The 20,271-nt window shown below is 36.8% G+C and overlaps 1 protein-coding gene across 6 annotated transcripts in view; it reads right to left on the minus strand.

The window, feature by feature from the left end:
• Positions 1-20,271, minus strand: part of SCN1A (sodium voltage-gated channel alpha subunit 1) — a 166,850-nt gene that overhangs the window by 72,674 nt on the left and 73,905 nt on the right. For all 6 annotated transcript variants that reach the window (XM_021076172.1, XM_021076169.1, XM_021076173.1 and 3 more), the window contains exons 3-7: positions 8,548-8,666; positions 6,344-6,433; positions 4,733-4,861; positions 2,512-2,603; positions 1,202-1,471 (exon numbers count right to left, since the gene is read on the minus strand). In XM_021076172.1, the coding sequence (XP_020931831.1) occupies positions 1,202-1,471; positions 2,512-2,603; positions 4,733-4,861; positions 6,344-6,433; positions 8,548-8,666 (700 nt within the window). The remainder of the gene's footprint in view (positions 1-1,201; positions 1,472-2,511; positions 2,604-4,732; positions 4,862-6,343; positions 6,434-8,547; positions 8,667-20,271) is intronic.

Below are 20,271 nucleotides of genomic sequence, written 5' to 3' on the forward strand. Positions count from 1 at the left end.
CGGCCCTAAAAAGCAAAAAAAAAAAAAAGATATAGTTATATTTAAGGACCCGCTAGAGTCTAAGTCTTATGTATTTAATATTTTTTCTTTAAAAGGACACTCCCTTTCCCCATGAAACGAGTTCTAACACTCTCACTGCTTTTGAAATACTGTTACTGGCAGATACTAAAATTATACAGTAGAGAGAGAAATTTTTACTTACTTTTATTGCCACTTTAAAAAGAGAAAGGATATTAGGCCAATTCTTTTTTTTAATCCTTCTAGAGTAGACTATTTAAACATTCAACTATTTTACCTATACTCCTGAAATAAAGGAGTTCCTGTCATGACTCAGCAGGTTATGAACCCAACTACTTACTATACATGAGGATGTGGGTTCAATCCCTAGCCTGCTCAGTGGGTTAAGGATCCAGCATTGTAGCAAGCTGCAGCATAGATGGCAGATGAGGCTTGGATCTGGTGTTGCTGTAGCTGTGGCATAAGCCAGCAGCTACAGCTCTAATTCGACCCCTAGCCGGGGAACTTCCATAGGCTGCAGGTGCGGCCCTAAAAAACAAACAAAAAAATCCTCTTGAAACAGATAAACTGATTCCCACAACTTCACAGATTTATGACATTTTTTTATTTCTCTCTCCTGAAGCTTAATTGACTCATTTCCTTCTAATACCACTTTTAATTCTTATTCTACAAATGTAAGAATAATGTTTATCTTTAGGTCTAACTTGATTTCCATAAAATAACAATAAAAATAGCCTATTAAATTATAAGCACCCTGAAACCATGTGCCAGCATGGTTATTTTCCTAGTATCCTATGCAGTTTCTGGTACATAAAACACATTCTGTAATTAGTGTTTCATGGGTTATATTTGCATAATACTTTGGAGCTTACAAAGGGCTTTCGAATATTTTATGTCATCTCATTGTCTCAATTACCATGAGAAAAAGGTACAGCAAGCCAATATCCTAAGAAAATTTCTTTCTAGCTGAATTTTTTGGGCTCCCATAGGATGATACAATGAAAAATGACATTTAGGAGTCATAATTAGAATAGTTATCAATAAAATAACTAATGTATATGCAAACCATTATAAAGGGATCAAAAGATCATAACCTGTTATGCAATCATTTAAAAAAAATTTCTAATCCTAGATGGAAAGCAGATCAACAATGAAAAAAAATATACATAAGAGTAGTTCTTACTTGAATCTTGAATATACGATTTCCAGTCAAACTCAGTGGAAGTTTCATTTACAAGGGTGCCATTGTAATCCCTAGTTACATTCTTTTCTATACTGTGTTCCTCCAGGGAAGCATTGGTGGGAGGCCATTGCACGCATTTATTCCGCAGGTTGCCCATAAAGAGCTGCAGCCCAATCAGTGCAAACACGCTCAGACAGAACACAGTCAGGATCATGACATCAGAGAGCTTCTTCACAGACTGGATCAGGGCTCCCACGATGGTTTTCAAGCCTAAAAGAAAGAAGGTTATCATAGTGGAACAGAATATGAAAAATTCTACTATTGCTATAGTAGAAATTACATTGTAAATCAGCTATATTTCAATAAAATACATTATTTAAAAAGAAGATTATTACTATGAAGACTTAGGACATCTGAAATAGCAAAAGCATCGTACAATTTTTTTGAAAACATTGATTCCATAAATAAGTCTGAAAATGACTGCAGTGCTAGTGGAAGAGCCAAATTTCATGGAAGGCTGAAGTGCTTATGGAAATAAACTTTGGAAATGTAATGATCCCAACAATGAAATGAAGATCCATATCCTGTTGAGTTAAGAGAAAATAGCTGGAAGTTCATGGTCTACACAAAGCCTACATTAAAGAAAGAGTCTTATATTTCTCCTTTTTGCTTCTACACAAAGCTACATTAAAGAAAGAGTCATATTTCTCCTTTTTGCTAATGAAACTCATCCCATACTTTCATAAAGGGTCGTTGTCAGTTATAACAAATTACTTAAATAAAAATATTTTAAAATTCCTATTTATAAGTATGAAAGTTTGCTATAAAACAGGAGGTATTTGGAGTATAATTGCACTTTAAATAATAAATCCTCCATGCAGGCTCATACTACTCTTTATTATCTTATTCCCTTATCTTTTAAAGCAATATTAAGATTTGTATTATATATAGTCATGATGCCTAAAATGAACAAGAAATTCCAGGTTGGTACATTCAAAACAGGAACAAATCCCTGGTATAACTGATGTGGAGAAAAACCCAGACCATCTCAAAGTGTAGACTATGTAGACTATATATTACAGTGTCTCATGTAAGAAACTGATAAACTCCAAGGTTGATAAAAAATGTGAAAACATAAAAATTAATGTTCAAACAATAAAAATCATTTTCAGAGTTACACTCAATTTTGATTATTATGATTTTGGTGATTTTAATGATTATGACCCCTGATTTTCTGCAATTCTGAGAGTCAAGCAAAGAGACTATTGAAGAAAAAACATGATGGGTGAGCCTCAGTGTTTAACCCTCACCTGGAATGACTGAAATGGTTTTCAGTGCTCGGAGAACTCTGAATGTTCTCAACGCAGAGACATTGCCCAGGTCCACAAACTCTGTCACGTATCTGTAATAGGAGTTCACATACAAACACAATAACAGGATACAAAGAAAGAGCTGTAGGTACAAGGAGCCTTATGCTTTATACTGATCACTTCTTACCTGGGATTACAGAAATAGTTTTCAAAGCTCTCAAGACTCTGAGAGTGCCAAGAGCTGAAAAATTGCCTAGGCTTACAAATTCTGATACATACCTGTAAATTAAATCAGAGTTATTCAAGATGTAAGCAGGACTTAATAATATTTGCTTGGGTCTTTTACAAAGAGTTTCTTGGTGATTCTAAATAACATTCTAAGTAACAGTTTAGAAATTTGTATCTATCAGTATGGTTTTCTGTACTAGCATAATTTAAGACAGTTAACCAGATGTAAACTTCATAAAGGATGTAACTGTGTCAACATTTCAGAAAGCAATACAATCATGTGTAATTTAGGAGAATTAAGTGAAGAGAAAAATTTTGGCTGCAGTTTTAGGGTTTCAGTTTTTGAAAAATACGTGAAGTCATCCAAGAAATATTTAGACAGATTGATTTATTATCTATCTGTATGTGATTAGGATTTCCTAGTGTAACTTAAGTGAAAATTAGGCACATAAGAAACAATATTTTATGGGGGCCCAATAGTTGCTCCTGTTATTACTGCTATTTTATTCTCAAGAAACAGTAGATCCAATACGCCTTCTTTTGAGCTGTGGCCAGAGGGAAAGACGAAGAATTGGCTCATCTTGACTAGATATGGAATTAAGATGAGACAGACAGCATTCTGAGCCCTGAGAATATCAGGGCCATTTCTCCTCTGTCAATACATCCATCTCCTCACACCTGTAAGAGGCCAAGAAAGTCAGCTCCTCAAGGATGAGAGTGATCCTACTGGTCCACATTCCTCCACACTTTAATTTCACCTACTCCTGAGTGACCGTCTATTACTTTTCTGAATCTCTTCTTCCTTGGAAAAATTTATCATCCATCAGGAAAAAACAAAACAAAACTGCAAAAATTGTGCACATGACTAAGTATATCTGGATGGGAGATAAGGAAAAGAAGGTTTACGCTGAGAGCAGAGGGATGAAGAAAATTACAAAGGGAAAGAAGAGTGGAAGAAAAGGAAAGGGATTGGTGAGAACTGGGAAGAGGCGAGAGTGTGTTTATAAGTCTTTAATTATCAATATGCTGATGAAATGATAATTTTATATTAAATACATAATAAGGACCTTATTATTTTTTTAATTAATTTTTTTTTTGTCTTTTTGCTATTTCTTGGGCCGCTCCCGTGGCATATGGAGGTTCCCAGGCTAGGGGTCAAATCAGAGCTGTAGTCTCCGGCCTACGCCAGAGCCACAGCAACGCGGGATCCGAGCAGCGTCTGCAAACTACACCACAGCTCACGGCAACGCCGGATCGTTAACCCACTGAGCAAGGGCAGGGACCAAACCCGCAACCTCATGGTTCCTAGTCGGATTCGTCAACCACTGCGCCACGACCGGAACTCCCTTAATTTTTTTTTTTTTTTTTTGAGGACCTTATTTTTTTCCTATTAGTTTGATTTGTCAGAATGTTTTGATGTTTATTTTTTATTATTCTAGCAAAGAAGCTGGGGAGAGTGCATAATATGGGTAGACTCAATGGAAATTTGTAGGGTTAACAGAATTGCTTGGAGCTATAATTTTAAAAGGACATTTTTTTGGAGTTCCCTGGCGGCTCAGTGGGTTAAGGATCTGGCGTTGTCACTGTTGTGGCTCAAGTCACTGCTGTGGTACAGGTTCAATCCCTGGTCCAGGAAATTCTGTATGCCATGGGCATGGCCAAAAAAAGCCATTTTCACAGCTGTATTAAGAATATACTTATGATTTCATATTAGGTTGTTGTGTGTATGTGTGTGTGTGGTGAAAAAGCAGCATGTATGAAATTTGCTGACAGATGTTTGTTGCATGTGAAAACTATAATTTTAATTACTGTAAAGGCTTTATGCCAAAGTGAAATGCCACATTGACCTCTGTTGCACGAAGTTAAAATCCAGAGCTTAATTGTATAAATCACACTGAAATACTCTACAGTTAAAGCAAGCTTTTTTTTTTTTAAACAAGCTCATAGAAGTCAAACTATATTCTCTTTTGAAGCTTCCAAAAAAGACACTTACGCAAATGTAATGACAGTGAAGTCAAGCCAGTTCCATGGGTCCCGAAGGAAAGTAAAATCTTCCAAACAGAAGCCTCTTGCAATAATTTTTATAAGTGATTCAAAAGTATATATTCCTGTGAAGGTGTACCTGAAGACAAGAGTCCAAAAAGAATGGATAAGCTAATCATTTTCTTTCATAGCATATTGATTTCTTGTCACTGCATTTGTGGAATAGATAAATATTAAAAAGGAATCTAAGCAGGTTAATATTATTTTCATGGACATAAAACACAGCCCTAAATTTACATCAACTCCCTAACACACAAAGAGTTGTTTTCAAATTGTCCTAAGAGCAGAGTGAGAAATACATACTGTGTAAAGTCTATACAGCTACTGTCTGAAATGTCTTAGTATTGACATAAATGAACAAAATCTCTTGAGAACTACCCAGGACATGAACATGATGGAGCAGACAGTCAATAAGACTGCAGAAGCATAAAATGATTTTCCTTTAGGAAATTAAAAAACTCAATTTCAATCATGTTTTATGAATGAGGGAATATTAACAAATTAGTAGGTCTTAAGTCTTTCTCTTCCTTCAAGATAAGATAGGTTAACCTACTCGGCAAAAGAATTTTGCTAACATCGAAGTGGATAATTCTAGGGTCATAAGAAAATTTAATTTAGAATAAAATATTGAGAGATTAGAAACTTAGATATTTCCAAAGTTTTAAATCTTCTGCTCAGTTTGAATGGTAAGAATATAGATATTCCCAAGTAGAAACTTAAATGTTTCTGAAGTTTAAATCTTCAACTCAGAAGCTGAAGGTTAAAATCACAGAAACGAGGGTGACTTGAGACCTTCGGGCCTTACATATTAGTGTTAATACGGTAGGAATCCTTCGTATGTCAATTTTTTATTTCCCTCAGAATCTTTATGCCTTTTTTGATTGGCTCCAACATGGAAGTGTCCAGGAAGGGAAAAGGCACTTGGGAATGGCCCCACGGTTGTTGTTTGAAGGGTCAGCAGCCACAGAGTAACAATGGCAGCTGACCACACAGGCAGCTCCAACAGCACTTATCACAAATTTGGCCTTTCTCCCCTCAAAAGTATCCCAGAGCAGAACCTGTTAGAATTGTTAGTAAAGTGCATTTACTTCCTAGAATTTTCACTTCAATTAGCTTAGCCCTCAGTCTACTGAATCTGTAAGTTTGAAAATCCCAAATTTGGAGATTTTTTTCAGCTCATTTTTTGGTGACCATATTTGAAACTGATATAGGCTTGGTATGGAGTGGCTGCACCTGATGGAAGTGAAAACTTCGTGAGGCTCAATACTGTCTTTGAGGCATATGTAAGACTCACTGAATTCATCTGGAAATTAACTGGAACCACCATAATGGTTCCTTCCTGAAATGACTCTCATCACATTTGCTTTGGCCACTGAAGATTAAAGGCAGAGTGGTAAGTGATCAAGAATGATGAGCTTCTGGCAACCACCAAGTACAAATTAAGGAGAGATATTAAATCTTAAATACATATAATAGACAAATATGTCTATATGTCTATTTATCTACACACACACACACGTACATACTCACAGAGGTGGTTTAAAGCATAAGGTGAACTTACTCTACATTCTTTGTCCAGTCAGGAGGGTTACTCATCGTCATAAACACACAGTTCGTCAAAATGGTGCACATAATTAGCATGCTGAATAATGTAGGTTATTGTTAAGGAACACACAAAAGAAAACCCAAATCCACATATTATATTAAATAAAATAAACACTGAAAAAGCTCAATCTGCAGTTTAGCCACAGTGACAAGTATGCTGTGGCAAGTCATCTCATTTCTTTAAATTTCAGTTTATTAGTCATCTGTAAAATTTGGGTCATAAGATCATCCTCACAGAGTAGTTATATAGATTAAATGAGATAATGTTATATAGATTAAATGAGATAATTTAATGAGGAAGATTTATATATAAAGTGTTGCTTTTGCTAATATTATTGAATCAATCTACCTCCCAGAACCTTTAGTGGGAACACCGTGGGCACTCTGGAGTTGTAGTTTTTGAGCAGGGAGCATGGATTTGAACTACTTTGGTTAATTAAAATATTAAACTGTTGAGGAAGGTACAACTCTGCAGTATGGTAATTTCTTAAATACATGGGTACAATATAGTTCAGTACATTAAAAAGTGTATATAGTCAAACTACAGCACGGTATCTAGTGTTGGGTTGCTCTATTTTAACTGAGTTTGTACAATGTGTAGCAGCATTGCATAAGACTGAACGTGAATGCTCTTGAAGGCTATTAACATGATGAGAATGTAATTAATATTCAACATAAGTGATCTTAGCAACATAAAAGTAATTTGGTCAAGTCACTCAGCCTCTCTGTGCCGCTGAACCTTCTTATGTCTCTACTGACGTTTGTGCAATGGAGCTAATCAGTTCCTATGGAACTCATCAGTTTTAGGTTCAGTTTAAATGGATTAATGTGTATGAAGTACTTGGAACAGGTCTGTATATTAGAAGACATGATCTAAGTGTTAGCTAAAATAAATGACTATGACATAACAGAATTATGAAGCTGAAGGGGACCTTGAAAAACAACTAGTTTAATCCCTGTATTTTAGAACTCAGAGAAATAAGACCTAAGCTCTAGAGAAATTAGATAGCTTGGCCAAGGACTAGAACACAGGTTTTTGGCTTTCACATCCAATATTCTTTCAACTACAGTTTACTGCCAAAGCAAAATTTTCCATTAAGTGAAAAAGAAAGTTTCCATCAAATGACCACATGGTGGCAGCAGGAACACAAACTAGTATAAGGAAACCTCCATAAACGTAAAAATGAATATATGAATTTTATATTTCAAATCTTTGAATTTTAATAATACTATATCTATGCCACTAAGGAATATCTTGCTATTAGTTTGAAAGTAGAATGTTTTAGAGTGTTATAACCCTTTAAAAAAATCAGATAGTATAAGTTTATGAGCATTACAACAGTATTTCTATATTATTGCCAAAGCCATCAAATGAGATATAATCAGAAGTGAAAGTATTTGCCAATGAATATGAACAAATGAATTTAGTTGCAGAGTCCTTTTTAACACCAGTAAGAGCCACAAAGCCAAATCCCTAAAGGCCACTTGGAAATACAATCTCAACTTCTTTCATTAACTTCCAAAGTCTTTACTAAGCAATCAATTTCACACAGTAGTCATAATTCAATGACTTAAATTTGAAATTCAGCCAATATTTTAGTACTTCATTCACAGATTTCATTGGGAAAGTTCAAAAACTAGCTAAAAACTGGCCAAAGCCCCCTGACCTTCTCCCATGGAAAATAGGCTTAAAGGTTAATGCTAAAGTACACTAAAATGCTTTATATTATAGATATGTCTACACTTGGCTTTGGATGTAGACTTTTTGTTATTATATCATTAGTCCCTGCAAATTCTAGAAAATCATAAGCTTGGTACAATATTGTAAAAGTAAGTATGGCTATTTTACATTAGATTTTTAGCACTTGATACATGTATTTTTAGAAGGATATATATATGATGTTAATGACTGATATATATTTGAAAGAGATATATGTACAGTATATATATATATTTATAATGTTAAAGATTTTGAAAGTTTCAGTGACATCCATGTGAGCAATAAATTTTAAGAATAATGCTTGTATGACAAAAGAAAATACAAAAAGAGAATGATAAAACCACAGAATATGGACATTTCCTAACTTAAGTTTATATTTAGCTGCAAAGCACTTATAGATTATGTACAAATAGTTAATATTGATCACTTGAAAAGGATATGAATGTACCAAAATCTTAATAGCTATTTTCCTAAGAGGGTTGAAGGGAGTTAAAATGTACAGGGCAGAGGTGGCACTGAACCGGAAGATGGCCTTCCCTTTATTCAATACTATAAAAGTCTGTAAGATAGGAACACAACATAGAAGTATAAAAGCATAAACCATTTACACTCTATTGCCCACCTTCCGTTATCTGTCATAATGAATTATTCCAATTTTGTAACTTCTGAAGTACACCATGAAGACAAACTGTTCCTGGATCTCTTCTTCACCAGACACGACATCCAATGGTGTCACTTCCCTTTGACTTGATACTTACCTGAAATTTGATTGTACATAAGATATTAAGCCAAGAAAACTTGTTTAATTTCTTAATGTTTTAAATATCTGAGTTTGATCAAAGTCTTAAATAGGTGCACATTTCATTTTACCAATCTTAAGACATTATATTCTTTTTATATCAATGTCAGCTTTCCCATATCAAGTATCTTGAAAATAAATGCTGTAGAATGCAAAATCACGTAATAAAACCGATACTATTTTTGAAATAAACATTCTTTTACCATTTATGCTTATAAAATAAACATTATCACTCTACTTGTAATAGAAATGAAAACAGCCACCATCAAAGCCACTCTTGGGTTAGATGGATATAGTCCAATAATTGATTTCTGGAGGCCAGGTTCCCTGGAGAGTATCTGTTGACCAGGAGTGCTAAATTCTGTACTGGGATTTCTGAGTTAGCTGACACATTGAATTCCAATTCCAATTGACTGCCTATTTCAATGCAGTGCTTTCTTAGCATAGAGTAAAAGCTCAAAGCCCCTGCAGAATCTAGGATCAATGAAGGTGAATGCATTGGCATTCCAAAAATTAGCCATATTTGAGCACAATTAGCAGTGTGTAGATAAACAAACAAGCAGCAACAACAAAAAGACAAAGCAGAAACATACAATCGTGTACAAGGATTCTGACTTAGTATTTCTTAGGACCCAATTTCTGTATATTCAGATCACAGGAAAGTGGAGAGGAGAAGACTATTTCTCTATGAAGAACATAGCTTGGGAAGGAAACTTCAAATCTTTCAAATTTAAATTCACCTATTCTTCAAATATTCATTTTTTCTGCCTTAGGATGCTTACATGTTTAGATAAATTACAACCTAGCAAGCATTAACGTTATGTTTACTTTTTTTTTTTTTGTCTTTTGTCTTTTTTGTTGTTGTTTTGTTGTTGTTGTTGCTATTTCTTGGGCCGCTCCCACGGCATATGGAGGTTCCCAGGCTAGGGGTCGAATCGGAGCTGTAGCCACCGGCCTACGCCAGAGCCACAGCAACGTGGGATCCGAGCCGCGTCTGCAAACTACACCACAGCTCACGGCAACGCCGGATCGTTAACCCACTGAGCAAGGGCAGGGATCGAACCCGCAACCTCATGGTTCCTAGTTGGATTCGTTAACCACTGCGCCACGACGGGAACTCCCCATTATGTTTACTTTCTACTAAGAGTCCTTGGATTATTCTCTACATTTAGTCTTCAGGTCATTCATAGATTTCTCATTTCTTTTTCCCTCTACCTTCAGGGTTTTCTAAATTCGAGTAATCATTCCAAAATATTAACTGAGTTACTGTGTGAAAATAGCACTTTCCAGCTGGCCTTTGCAGGAGTGCCCCAAATCAAGGCTGTGGAAATGATCCCCCCAAACAGTGCTGGTCTCCAAATTGTTCCTGATATGTGACAAGACATTGAGAGCAGCGATTAGAAACATGTAAGACAATTAGACAAAGTAATTTTATATCCATTGAATGTCATAATAATAAAAAGAATGAGGCACCTCATGGGTCTGTTTTTAATTGCCATTTACTGGAAATTAATTTTATTGTATTTTATAGTGACCTCACCTTCACAACAGAGAGTTTGAGAAGCATTGCTCTACATCCAGCTTTGACCCTATGTTTCCACTTTCATCTTTGAAGGATTGTAGGTCCAGAATACAAGGAAAACTATATCTCCAAGTCCATTTGTAGGAGGAGAGAGCTTCTCTTGTGCTTACTGAAGGAGCATTCGCCTATGGCTACAATATTTAGTGCCTCTTTTCTCTGATTCATTCAGTGCCTCTGGCCCTAAATGACATGGTAAGATCATAAAACATGAACAGACTTGTGCAATGCAAACGCCTCTGCCCTGCAGAGTTCATACATGCAAGGACACAGAAAGGCCTAGGGTGAGCTAATTCAGGACAGAATACAGTCCACCTTGCAAACCTACTGCATGTGCTTCCTTTTCCCAAAATTATGCTGAGCAAAACCTGACAGAAATATTGTGGGTTAGGACGGGAGAGCCAGTAAAACATAATGCAGAATATATTTTAAAAATAAGAATTCCTTTGTTTCAAATAACATTACAAGCCTAATTTTGGAATAGAAGAGGAAGCTATAGTCTATAGGGGACCTAAATCATGAGCTTGAGGGAGAGGGAGATGAAGATGGTACTGACTGTAGCTCAGTGGATAAGAACAATCAATCCAGCTCATCTGGAGGAGATAAGACGCATGCAGAAGCCATCTCCTGTGACTCTGTTGTGTGGCTGGCCTCCAACCCAGACCATGAACAGATGTAACAGAGGAAGAAGAAAGCAGAAAAGATGGAGGAAGGGGTGATGAAGCCAAAGGCAAAGTTGCAGAGGCGAAAAGAAAGGGTGGAAGACCAAAGAAAATTTTGTCCTGAGGGCCAAAAAGAAAGAGAAGCAAGACTCAGAAATTTAACAGAGAGGAGCCCCAAAAGGTAGGGCAAAGGGCAAGAACTCAGTAAGTTGAAGCTAATGAAAGCCATAGCACCCCTGACGCTGATAGATAATTCTAAAAGTCCTTTCACACGGAGGAATTCATACTTTGACACAAGAGTTAAAAGCGAAAGGACATGATTCTCAATTATTCCAGCCTTAGATGGAAACTTGTACTGATCTTTAGGGTGTGCTCCCTTTATTTACTTATAAAACTCAAAGAATGTGTTTTTACTTCATACTTACAAGAAATTATGTGTGCCATATGTGAACACTTACAATTAGAATGTGTAATGGAATAAAATTTTACCATATGACAGTATTTGTTCTCCTTTACTTTTTTCACAAACCATATAGATGAGACATCCTTGATAGAGCTCCTAGGAAGCTGACAATAAGACCAGCATTAAGTGACCAGTGCATAGGGTTTCTTCGGTGAGGACTTTGCTGTTCCCAGTTGAAACGTATATACTTACATACAAACTACATAAACGTTGCTTTAAAGCATTTATGGGCATTCCCGTCGTTGCTCAGTGGTTAACAAATCCGATTAGGAACCATGAGCCATGGCCTGGCTCGGTGGGTTGAGGATCCAGTGTTGCTGTGAGCTGTGGTGTAGGTTGCAGACGCGGCTGGGATCCAGTGATGCTGTGGCTCTGGTGTAGGCTGGCAGCTATGGCTCCAATTCGACCCCTAGCCTGGGAACCTCTATATGCAGCGGGAGAGGCCCAAGAAATGGCAAAAAGACAAAAATAAAAAATAAAAATAAAATAAAGCATTTATGGATTTATATAAAACAGTTGACTTAGCAATCCAATATTAGAATCTTGAATCTGTTACCATTTTTATGTATGTGCCACTTAGAACTTCAAACTTAATACTTGTAACTGATCTGATATCTATTTCCTCATCTGTCTGTATCCATCTTCCTTATATTTACTTGAACAGCCAAGAAGCCAAACCTTTAGTTTATAAGTGTTAAGGATTAATGAAAGGATACTTACCTCTGACGACTGTCAAATACACATTTTCTTTTTTTTTTTTTTTTGCTTTTTTAGGGCCGCACCGAGGCACATGGAGGTTCCCAGGCTAGGGGTCTAGTCGGAGCTGTAGCCGCCAGCCTACACCACAGCCACAGCAACGCTGGATCCTTAACCCACTGAGCAAGGCCAGAGATTGAATCCGAAACCTCATGGTTCCCAGTCAGATTTGTTAACCACTGAGCCACGACGGGAACTCCTCAAATACACATTTTCCTGAATAATGGTACTCATTGTATTGAAGCAAGAAGAGAGTCAGAAGGGAACACTGTTTGCTTACAAGTGGTCAAGAAACCCTAGAACTTTCAAACATAGATATTTGTCTTCCTGATTTCACAGATAAGGGATCAAAAAGGAAAGAATGAAAGACTAGCCACGATGTTACTGTACTTTAAATTGTATAAACTAATGTTATGTACCTCTAAGCAAATCAAGATTTTTGAACTGTTCATCTGAATGCTATTTTTTACTTTTTCCCTCTAAATTTTTTAATTGTGATTAAATACATGTAACACAAAATTTACCGTCTTAACCACTTTAAGTGTATAAGTTCAGTGTTGAGTTTTTGAAAGAATATACTAGATGGCTTATTAAAATATCTTAGCATTTTTAAAGTCTAATTAGTTCAATAAAAATATCATTAACATAACTACTCAGGATAATTTTATTGCATTAAGTCATTTCAATAGAAAAGGAACACTTCAAAAATTGGTGGTGGAGGAGAAAAGGTTGATACCGTAGTATCCAGCTTGAGACAGTATCTTTTTTCTTTTTCTTTTTACAGCCCAAGACTGTAGAAAATTCATGAAATCATTTTAACCTGTGAATAATATGGTGCCTCAGACTTCAAAACAGTATTTTGACTGAATTATAAATGATATTTTGTATATAAAAATCATTGTAAAGATACATTTGTAGAATGTAAGTCTTTATAAACTAGATGTTGATCCTAGGCTTGTCGCTTATCTTTTTGCATATAGTTATCAAACTCAAGTAGCATCTATTGAGTCTTTATATGATGAGCTGTTTATAAGTATGAGCATTGCAGAGACCTGGAAAGCAGCCTGGACCTAGTTCTCAGCCCAATTGTTAATTCAAGTGACTTCAATGCAAAGATGTGTGTTAACTGCTTAGTACCATATTTGCAAAGCTCTGTGCTAAAGTTGATAGGGAAAACAAAGATCCCAAATAGCTTAGGGTAAGTAGTAAGTTATGACCCCAAGAGGCTTAAAAACTAGTAAATATTCAACTGTCTATACTAAAAGAAAAAAATCTAGACGGGTAAAGTAAAGATTTATTTAGACCAGAGCTGTCCAATAGACATACAACGTCAACTACGAATCTGAGCCACATATGTGATTTTAAATATTCTAAAGCCATGTTTAAAAAAAGAAAAAGGCAGCTAAAATTCATTTTTATATTTTTAACCCAATATATCCAATATATTATCATTTGGAGATGACATCAGTATTAAAAATTATTGCTATAGTTTACATCCTCTTTTCATATTGATTCTAAGTCTTCAAAATCTGGACTTGCCACATTTCAAGTAGAGTAGCCACACATGACTAATGTCTAGTGTATTGTGCACCACACACCTGGGCATATACCATTTGTTGTACTGCCAGGTCCTAGTCTCTTCAGCAAGCCTTGCCAGGTAAAAATCATTTCTGGCTTTAAAGACAACAACAACAAAACTCAAACAGATAAACACCCCTGGCAATCAAAGCTTAATAATATGGAAAGCAACACTGGAAAATATAAGAAGGAGTTGTCTGAATTTATGTAGTTATGAAGAGTGAAGATTCTGGAGTTGGTTTCCTGGCTCAAAACCTGCCTGGGCTACTTTCCAGCAGTGATATCCTAGGCAAATTACCAACTTTCCTGTGACTCATTTGACTCTTTTGAAAAATGGGAAAAGATACACTAAACCGCACAGAGGTGCTGTGACTCCAATTCAGTAGGTCAATTTCTGATGCCTTGTATTCTCTACTTTTTTTTTAGGGCCATACTCACAGCATATGGAGGTTCCCAGGCTAGGGGTCTAATCTGAGTTACAGCTGCTGGCCTACACCACAGCTCACAGACCGAGGCCAGGGGTAGAACCTGCAACCTCATGATTCCTAGTTGGATTCATTTCCAGTGCGCCACGAGGGGAACTCCCTATTCTGTGCTTTTAATAAATAACTCAAATGATTCTGCAGTGGAAGGGCTGTGAGTATGTTTTTATTACCAAATGTTTATGTTGCGCCCTTGGATTAAAATCCTTCCCCTTTATCTAATTGCTGAGTTAGTTTTTGAAAAATTAACTCCAAGTTTACTGAATTTGTCTGCCCTTAATGTAAATATAGTGGCAAAAGCAAAAAATAACAGAGGAAGATGAGCTATGACTGTGAACAACAGAAAAATGTAGAATCACTAACGGTTGATTACATTTATGCCTTAGCCTCAAAATTTAAACAGGCAACCTCAACTTGTACCTACACTGTGATCCAAAAAATGTGTTTGGAAGTCAATTGTTTGGAACTTTGGACACCTTTTCCCAAAGAAAATTAATATCTATATAAATATAGATATACTTTTTTTACACATAGATTCAAAAGCCTATGTAATTCCTAATGAAACAGAATTCTATATAATGACACTGCGGAACTTTATCACTGTGTATGAGAAAAGTGTGACTCTGAAAATGGTAACAGACTTTTCAGCTGGGCTGCAAGGTACACCTCTTCTCCCCTTTGATGCCTGATGTTCAAACTACGGAGGTTTCCTGGCTCCGTCTCCTGCCAGAAGTGAGCTTAATCTTTTACTAGCTCTAAGCTGAGGGCTTAAGTTCCAGCAGGAAAGGGAAGAATGAAACTGTGTGGCAGGAAGAGAGATGCTTCAGAGCTCGGGTTCAAAGAACTGCATAGAACGTCAAGAGGCTCCAGTGAGCATGATTAGTACACATCTCTGGTGACACCTCTTGTGCCGGGCTAGTTCCATGGCATTTAATTCTTTTTTTCTTCCCTGTGAGCTCTCTAAATGGTCTCACCTTTCTTTCCTTGCCTATTTTTTATAACTTGTCAATTCAGGCCAAGATTTCCCTCCTTTTCTGGGTTCCTGGGGGATGGAAAGCTTTTGTTCTCTACCTGACTCTGAAGGGAGCGTGCCATATTTTTTAAAAATGTTTTCTCTCCTAGTCTCATTCTATTTTCCCCTTAGGCAAGGGATAATCGGCCTAAAGAACAACCTGTGGACTTGTGCCAGCCTGTGGCCCACCAAGCTTTAATACCCAGCCTTCACCTAATTGCACAGTGGTCTTGAAGCCAGGGATCACAAACCAAAATCCCCACAGATGCCAGGCAGTGTGAGAGACCTGCCAATTGTTGGTATACAGATCTGATGTGGTATAAGAAATCCTAAATATGCATGATTAGACGTGTGTGTGTACATGCAATCTTCCAATTTATAAATCTCAGAAACTAATTCAAAATTTTAACAATATTGTATGAGGCAAACAAAATGTGTCTGTGGGCTCAGTGCCTCATAGTTTTGTTGTCTTTGTTTTAAGTTCAGGCAAAGGAGAAAATATATGCCAGAGAAGAGTCTGTAAAATTGCTTGCCCCGAGGCTTTATCTGGGTAGAATAGCTGCAGTGAGGCCAGTGCTGGAGATGGCCTCATAGGAGGTGCCCCACTGGCTCCCATCAGCCAGGGTTACTAATGCCTCTGCCTTTATCTCAGATGTAGGGGAAAAATTATAACCACGGGTGAAAAGATAAAATCTGAGAGTCAAATATTTTTCAACCCTGTATCTTCAGTTCATATCATGGGTGTGGTACACTATTATATGCTCAATTAATTTTTCATTGACTAATAGGAGGCCCAGTTTTATTGCAGACTTAGCTGTGTGAGAATTTCTGACAAATTATCCCATGTCAATTTCTACATCTGAATGGAGAAGATGGTAAAAATACTAACCTCATGGTTGTTTAAAGGATGAAATGAAATAAAACATGTGAGTACCTTAAAGAATCTCAAGTGTCTTATAAACACAAGGATTAAAATATTAAAAATATGTGCCTGTCTGATTCTTAAATATATACACAAAATATATACACATGCAAACACTTACATATTTGAAAGCAGTGCCAGTTTTCACACTGGAACTTTGCTGCTGGCTATCTTCCTCCCCAAGTTTATATTCTGAAAATAATGCCATCCATTTGCTCCCACCTGATACTTAAACATCACACCTCCAAAACAGATTTTGATCCCGCCCATTTTTTTTGACTTCATTGTTAAAAATCTAGACCAAGCCTCCATAAAGACTTCCCACTTGATCTTTAAAAATGTGAAGTGGATATTGTCACTTCTCTACCCAAAGCCTTCTGAGAATTCCTTTTGCCCTTAAACTTCAAAGTCTTTAAGATGTACTGAAAGGTGTACCTAGCCCCAGACCCACCTCCCCAACCACATCTTGCTCTCCTTTTACTTATTTCAGTCCCACTATACTATATGTCTTTTTTTTTTTCTTTTTTCTTTTTAGGACCGCACCCGTGGCATATGAAGGTTCCCAGGCTAGAGATTGAATCAGAGCTACAGTTGCCAACCTATGCCACAGCCATAGCCACACCAGATCCGAACCATGTCTGAGAACTACACCACAGCTCATGGCAACACCGGATCCTTAACCCACTGAGCGAGGCCAGGGATTGAACCCACAACCTCACGGTTCCTAGTCGGATTCATTTCCACTGCGCCATGACAGTACTCCTTATATGTCTTCTTGAAGGCTATTCCCCTTTCCTAGAAGACATTTCTCCCTTCTTCTTTCTACCTTTGAGATCTCAATTTAAATGTCATTTCTTGGGGTTCCTGCTATGGCACAGTGGGATCAGTGGCATCTCTGCAGCAGCAAGACACAGGTTCAATCCCGTGTGAGTTAAGGATCTGGATCCCACTTTGCTGCAACAGTGTCAGATATTATCCCTGCCTGGAACTCCATATGCCGTGGCATGGCCAAAAAAGAAAAAAATGTCATTTCTTTACAGAGGCACACTATTTAATTTCCCCAAATATATCTTCTTCGAAAAAACAGTACTTATTACCCTACTAGAATCTGGTGGAAAATGTAATTTTCTAATTATGTTGGAAGCTGACCCAGACCCATTGAGTTTCAAAGATTTTAGTTTTTACAAAGGCAGGGGATGCCCTTGATTGAGCAGAAGTAGTGAAGCAACAAGTCAGGTTTGGGAAATAATGCCAGCCCAGGAAATGAAAAGTACAGTTTGTAAAGTGGTCTAAGTAAAGAGACAGGAAAAGCAGAGACAGGCTTATTTAGATTCCATCACTGACTTTTCTTTTCCTCTGGTATCATTAACACAGTGAATACAAACCCTGGGTAGCAGAGTGACAAGCCATGGAAGCTGACCTCTGCCTCATTGTCTGGCCATGTGGCTTCAGTGAAGCTGATGCACCCCTTGGCTACTGGTAACATGTGATGCTCTGTCAAGTGAGATGATCAAAAACCCTTGGCTACTGGTAACATGTGATGCTCTGTCAAATGAGATGATCACAAACCCTTGGCTACAGTGATTGGTTCAGAAGAGGCCATGTGACCTAATCAGAACAAATTCCAGGACTAAAAAAAGTTTTGCTAGAACTGTTTGAAGAAAAAGTGAGCTCTTTTTCTTGGGGTTACAAGGTTGCAGGATATTAGTTTAGTGCTACTTGTAGCTATTTCTACCATTCTGTGGAAGAGCCATCTTTTGAATGCAGTCGGCATAGGTGAAAGTAGAGCCAAAAATGGAAAAGGATTGTGTCTGATGACATTGTTGTAGTACCAGATCCTTTGATATTAAGACCAGATTTATCCCTCGCATGCATTTATTTGTTTTGTTTATTTCCAAGAACTAGTTTCCGTTGGGTTTTGGTCACTTACATTTGAAGGGAATCTCACTAATATGACAAGTACTAAATAAATGTTAACCATTATTTCACTACCAACTTCATCATCTTGGATTGTTTCTGAGGCAAAGATGGGGAGGTGACAAAAAAGAAAGGGACATAAGGAAAAAATAATTGGTGGGTAGAAGAAAGATTTGGAAGTGAACTACACTGCTCTGTGTAAGGGTGAGCCTGGGTGACTGATAATTCTAGAGGAACTAATAATATGCAAAGAAAAATCATAGGCGTTCCCTGGCAACTTAGTCACTGGGGACTTGGCATTGTCATTGCTGTGAATCAGTCAATCCCTGGCTAGGGAACTTCTGCATGCCATGAGTGCAGCCAAAAAAAAAAAAAAAAAAAAAAAAAGAGGACTGTCCATATGACAATTAATGGTATCATGAGATTTTGCCATCTATTTTTCTGATGTTCTTTTAAATTACTTTTGCAAGAAAAACTTCACAATCCCAATTAAAAACAAAATAACTCTCTCTACCAAATAAAACAATTAAAAACTCCCATGGCAATGACAAACCAGTCACAAATTTAAAGTCACAAGTTCCTGTGTGATTCTTCATGTAGCCCCAATAAAGAGGGGGTGTGCACCTCTTTTAGAAGACCTGGTGAAAAGGGAGAATAGTGTCTTTAAATGGTTGATGAGATAATCAAGGAAAGAATACATTTTTAAATGGATACATTTCTACAGCCCATAATTAACAAACATCCATTTTCACTACAGATCTAAAATCCCTCATTCTATTTCCAGTACACTGTCAAAAGGATCTTTCCTTCCATGGTACTAATGAGTCATCTGTAATTTTAAGAAGAACATGAGAAGGATGTTTTCTGTAATAAAGAGTGGGTGAAGAATTTGAATGTATAACCAAATGGTGCAAAATCAACTGAAGCTAGGAAAGGAAACTGTGGGGAAAAAAAAAAAAATCCCATGAGGAAATAAAGGTGTGTTCACAAGCTAAAATGTGCCTTGCCACACAGCTAAAAGAAATAAACAAACAAAAGGGACCCAATCTAGAATCATGTTCTGAAGATCACCGGACCAGAGCTAACATGGTATGGAAAATTTTGTGACTCCATTCTGATAACACCGTTATTTTATTCTTTAGTCCTTACCTTGGACTTCTGGAGCCCTAAAACATCTGAGGGTCTGGGATGCTTCTGTGTACCAGGAACGTTCATGAGACATTTGCTACTATTTCTTTAGTTACTACAACAGTATCACTAACTGTGGATTAAACTACTTTAACAATTCTAGCAGAAATTTTAGACATTATGTAATTTATACATTTTAAACTGGGACGAAGAAGATAAAAATATGTGAGCAAATGCCATCTGAAAATACACCATCAGCAGTGATTTTTCCATAAGCTGACACTGTCTCTGTTGAAGATCATAGAGACCTTCATTGTGGTTTGTGTCCTTCTCCTTACACGTAAATTCCTCATATAGACGTACTTTAACTGTACTTTAACCTAAGACATGACATAATTCTGCTAACATTTCTATAACATTGCTTTGCTTATTCTATATATTTTAAAGAAAGAAACTAGAGACTTGGTATATAGACACAAATGACACATTGAGTATTATATTTGAGTTAAGCCCTAGGGGAGCCACTAGCCTGATTAATATTTGCATACTCCAACTCACTCAAGCAATAAAACCCACACCCCCTATATCAGCAATGGTGGGAAATCTCCTAAGAAGCATCTTCCCCAGGGACATTTCCACCATTAGACTCTTTATTTAAGCTGGGAGCACTGTGCATGTGTGCCTCAGATACACAAGTCATTAAAATGAAACTGGTCATCAAATAGCAAAGGAAATAATCATTATTTTTAAAACATTATTATTATTCTAAGCATTCCAACTTCTGAAACTAATTTAGAATTTAAAGACTGTTCCTCAGTACCTAAATAATCCAATTATGAAAGAAAATTTAAGCCTAGGAAAGAACG

This window comes from Sus scrofa, chromosome 15 (genome assembly GCF_000003025.6).
Source record: "Sus scrofa isolate TJ Tabasco breed Duroc chromosome 15, Sscrofa11.1, whole genome shotgun sequence".
Classification (NCBI taxonomy): Eukaryota; Metazoa; Chordata; class Mammalia; order Artiodactyla; family Suidae; genus Sus; species Sus scrofa.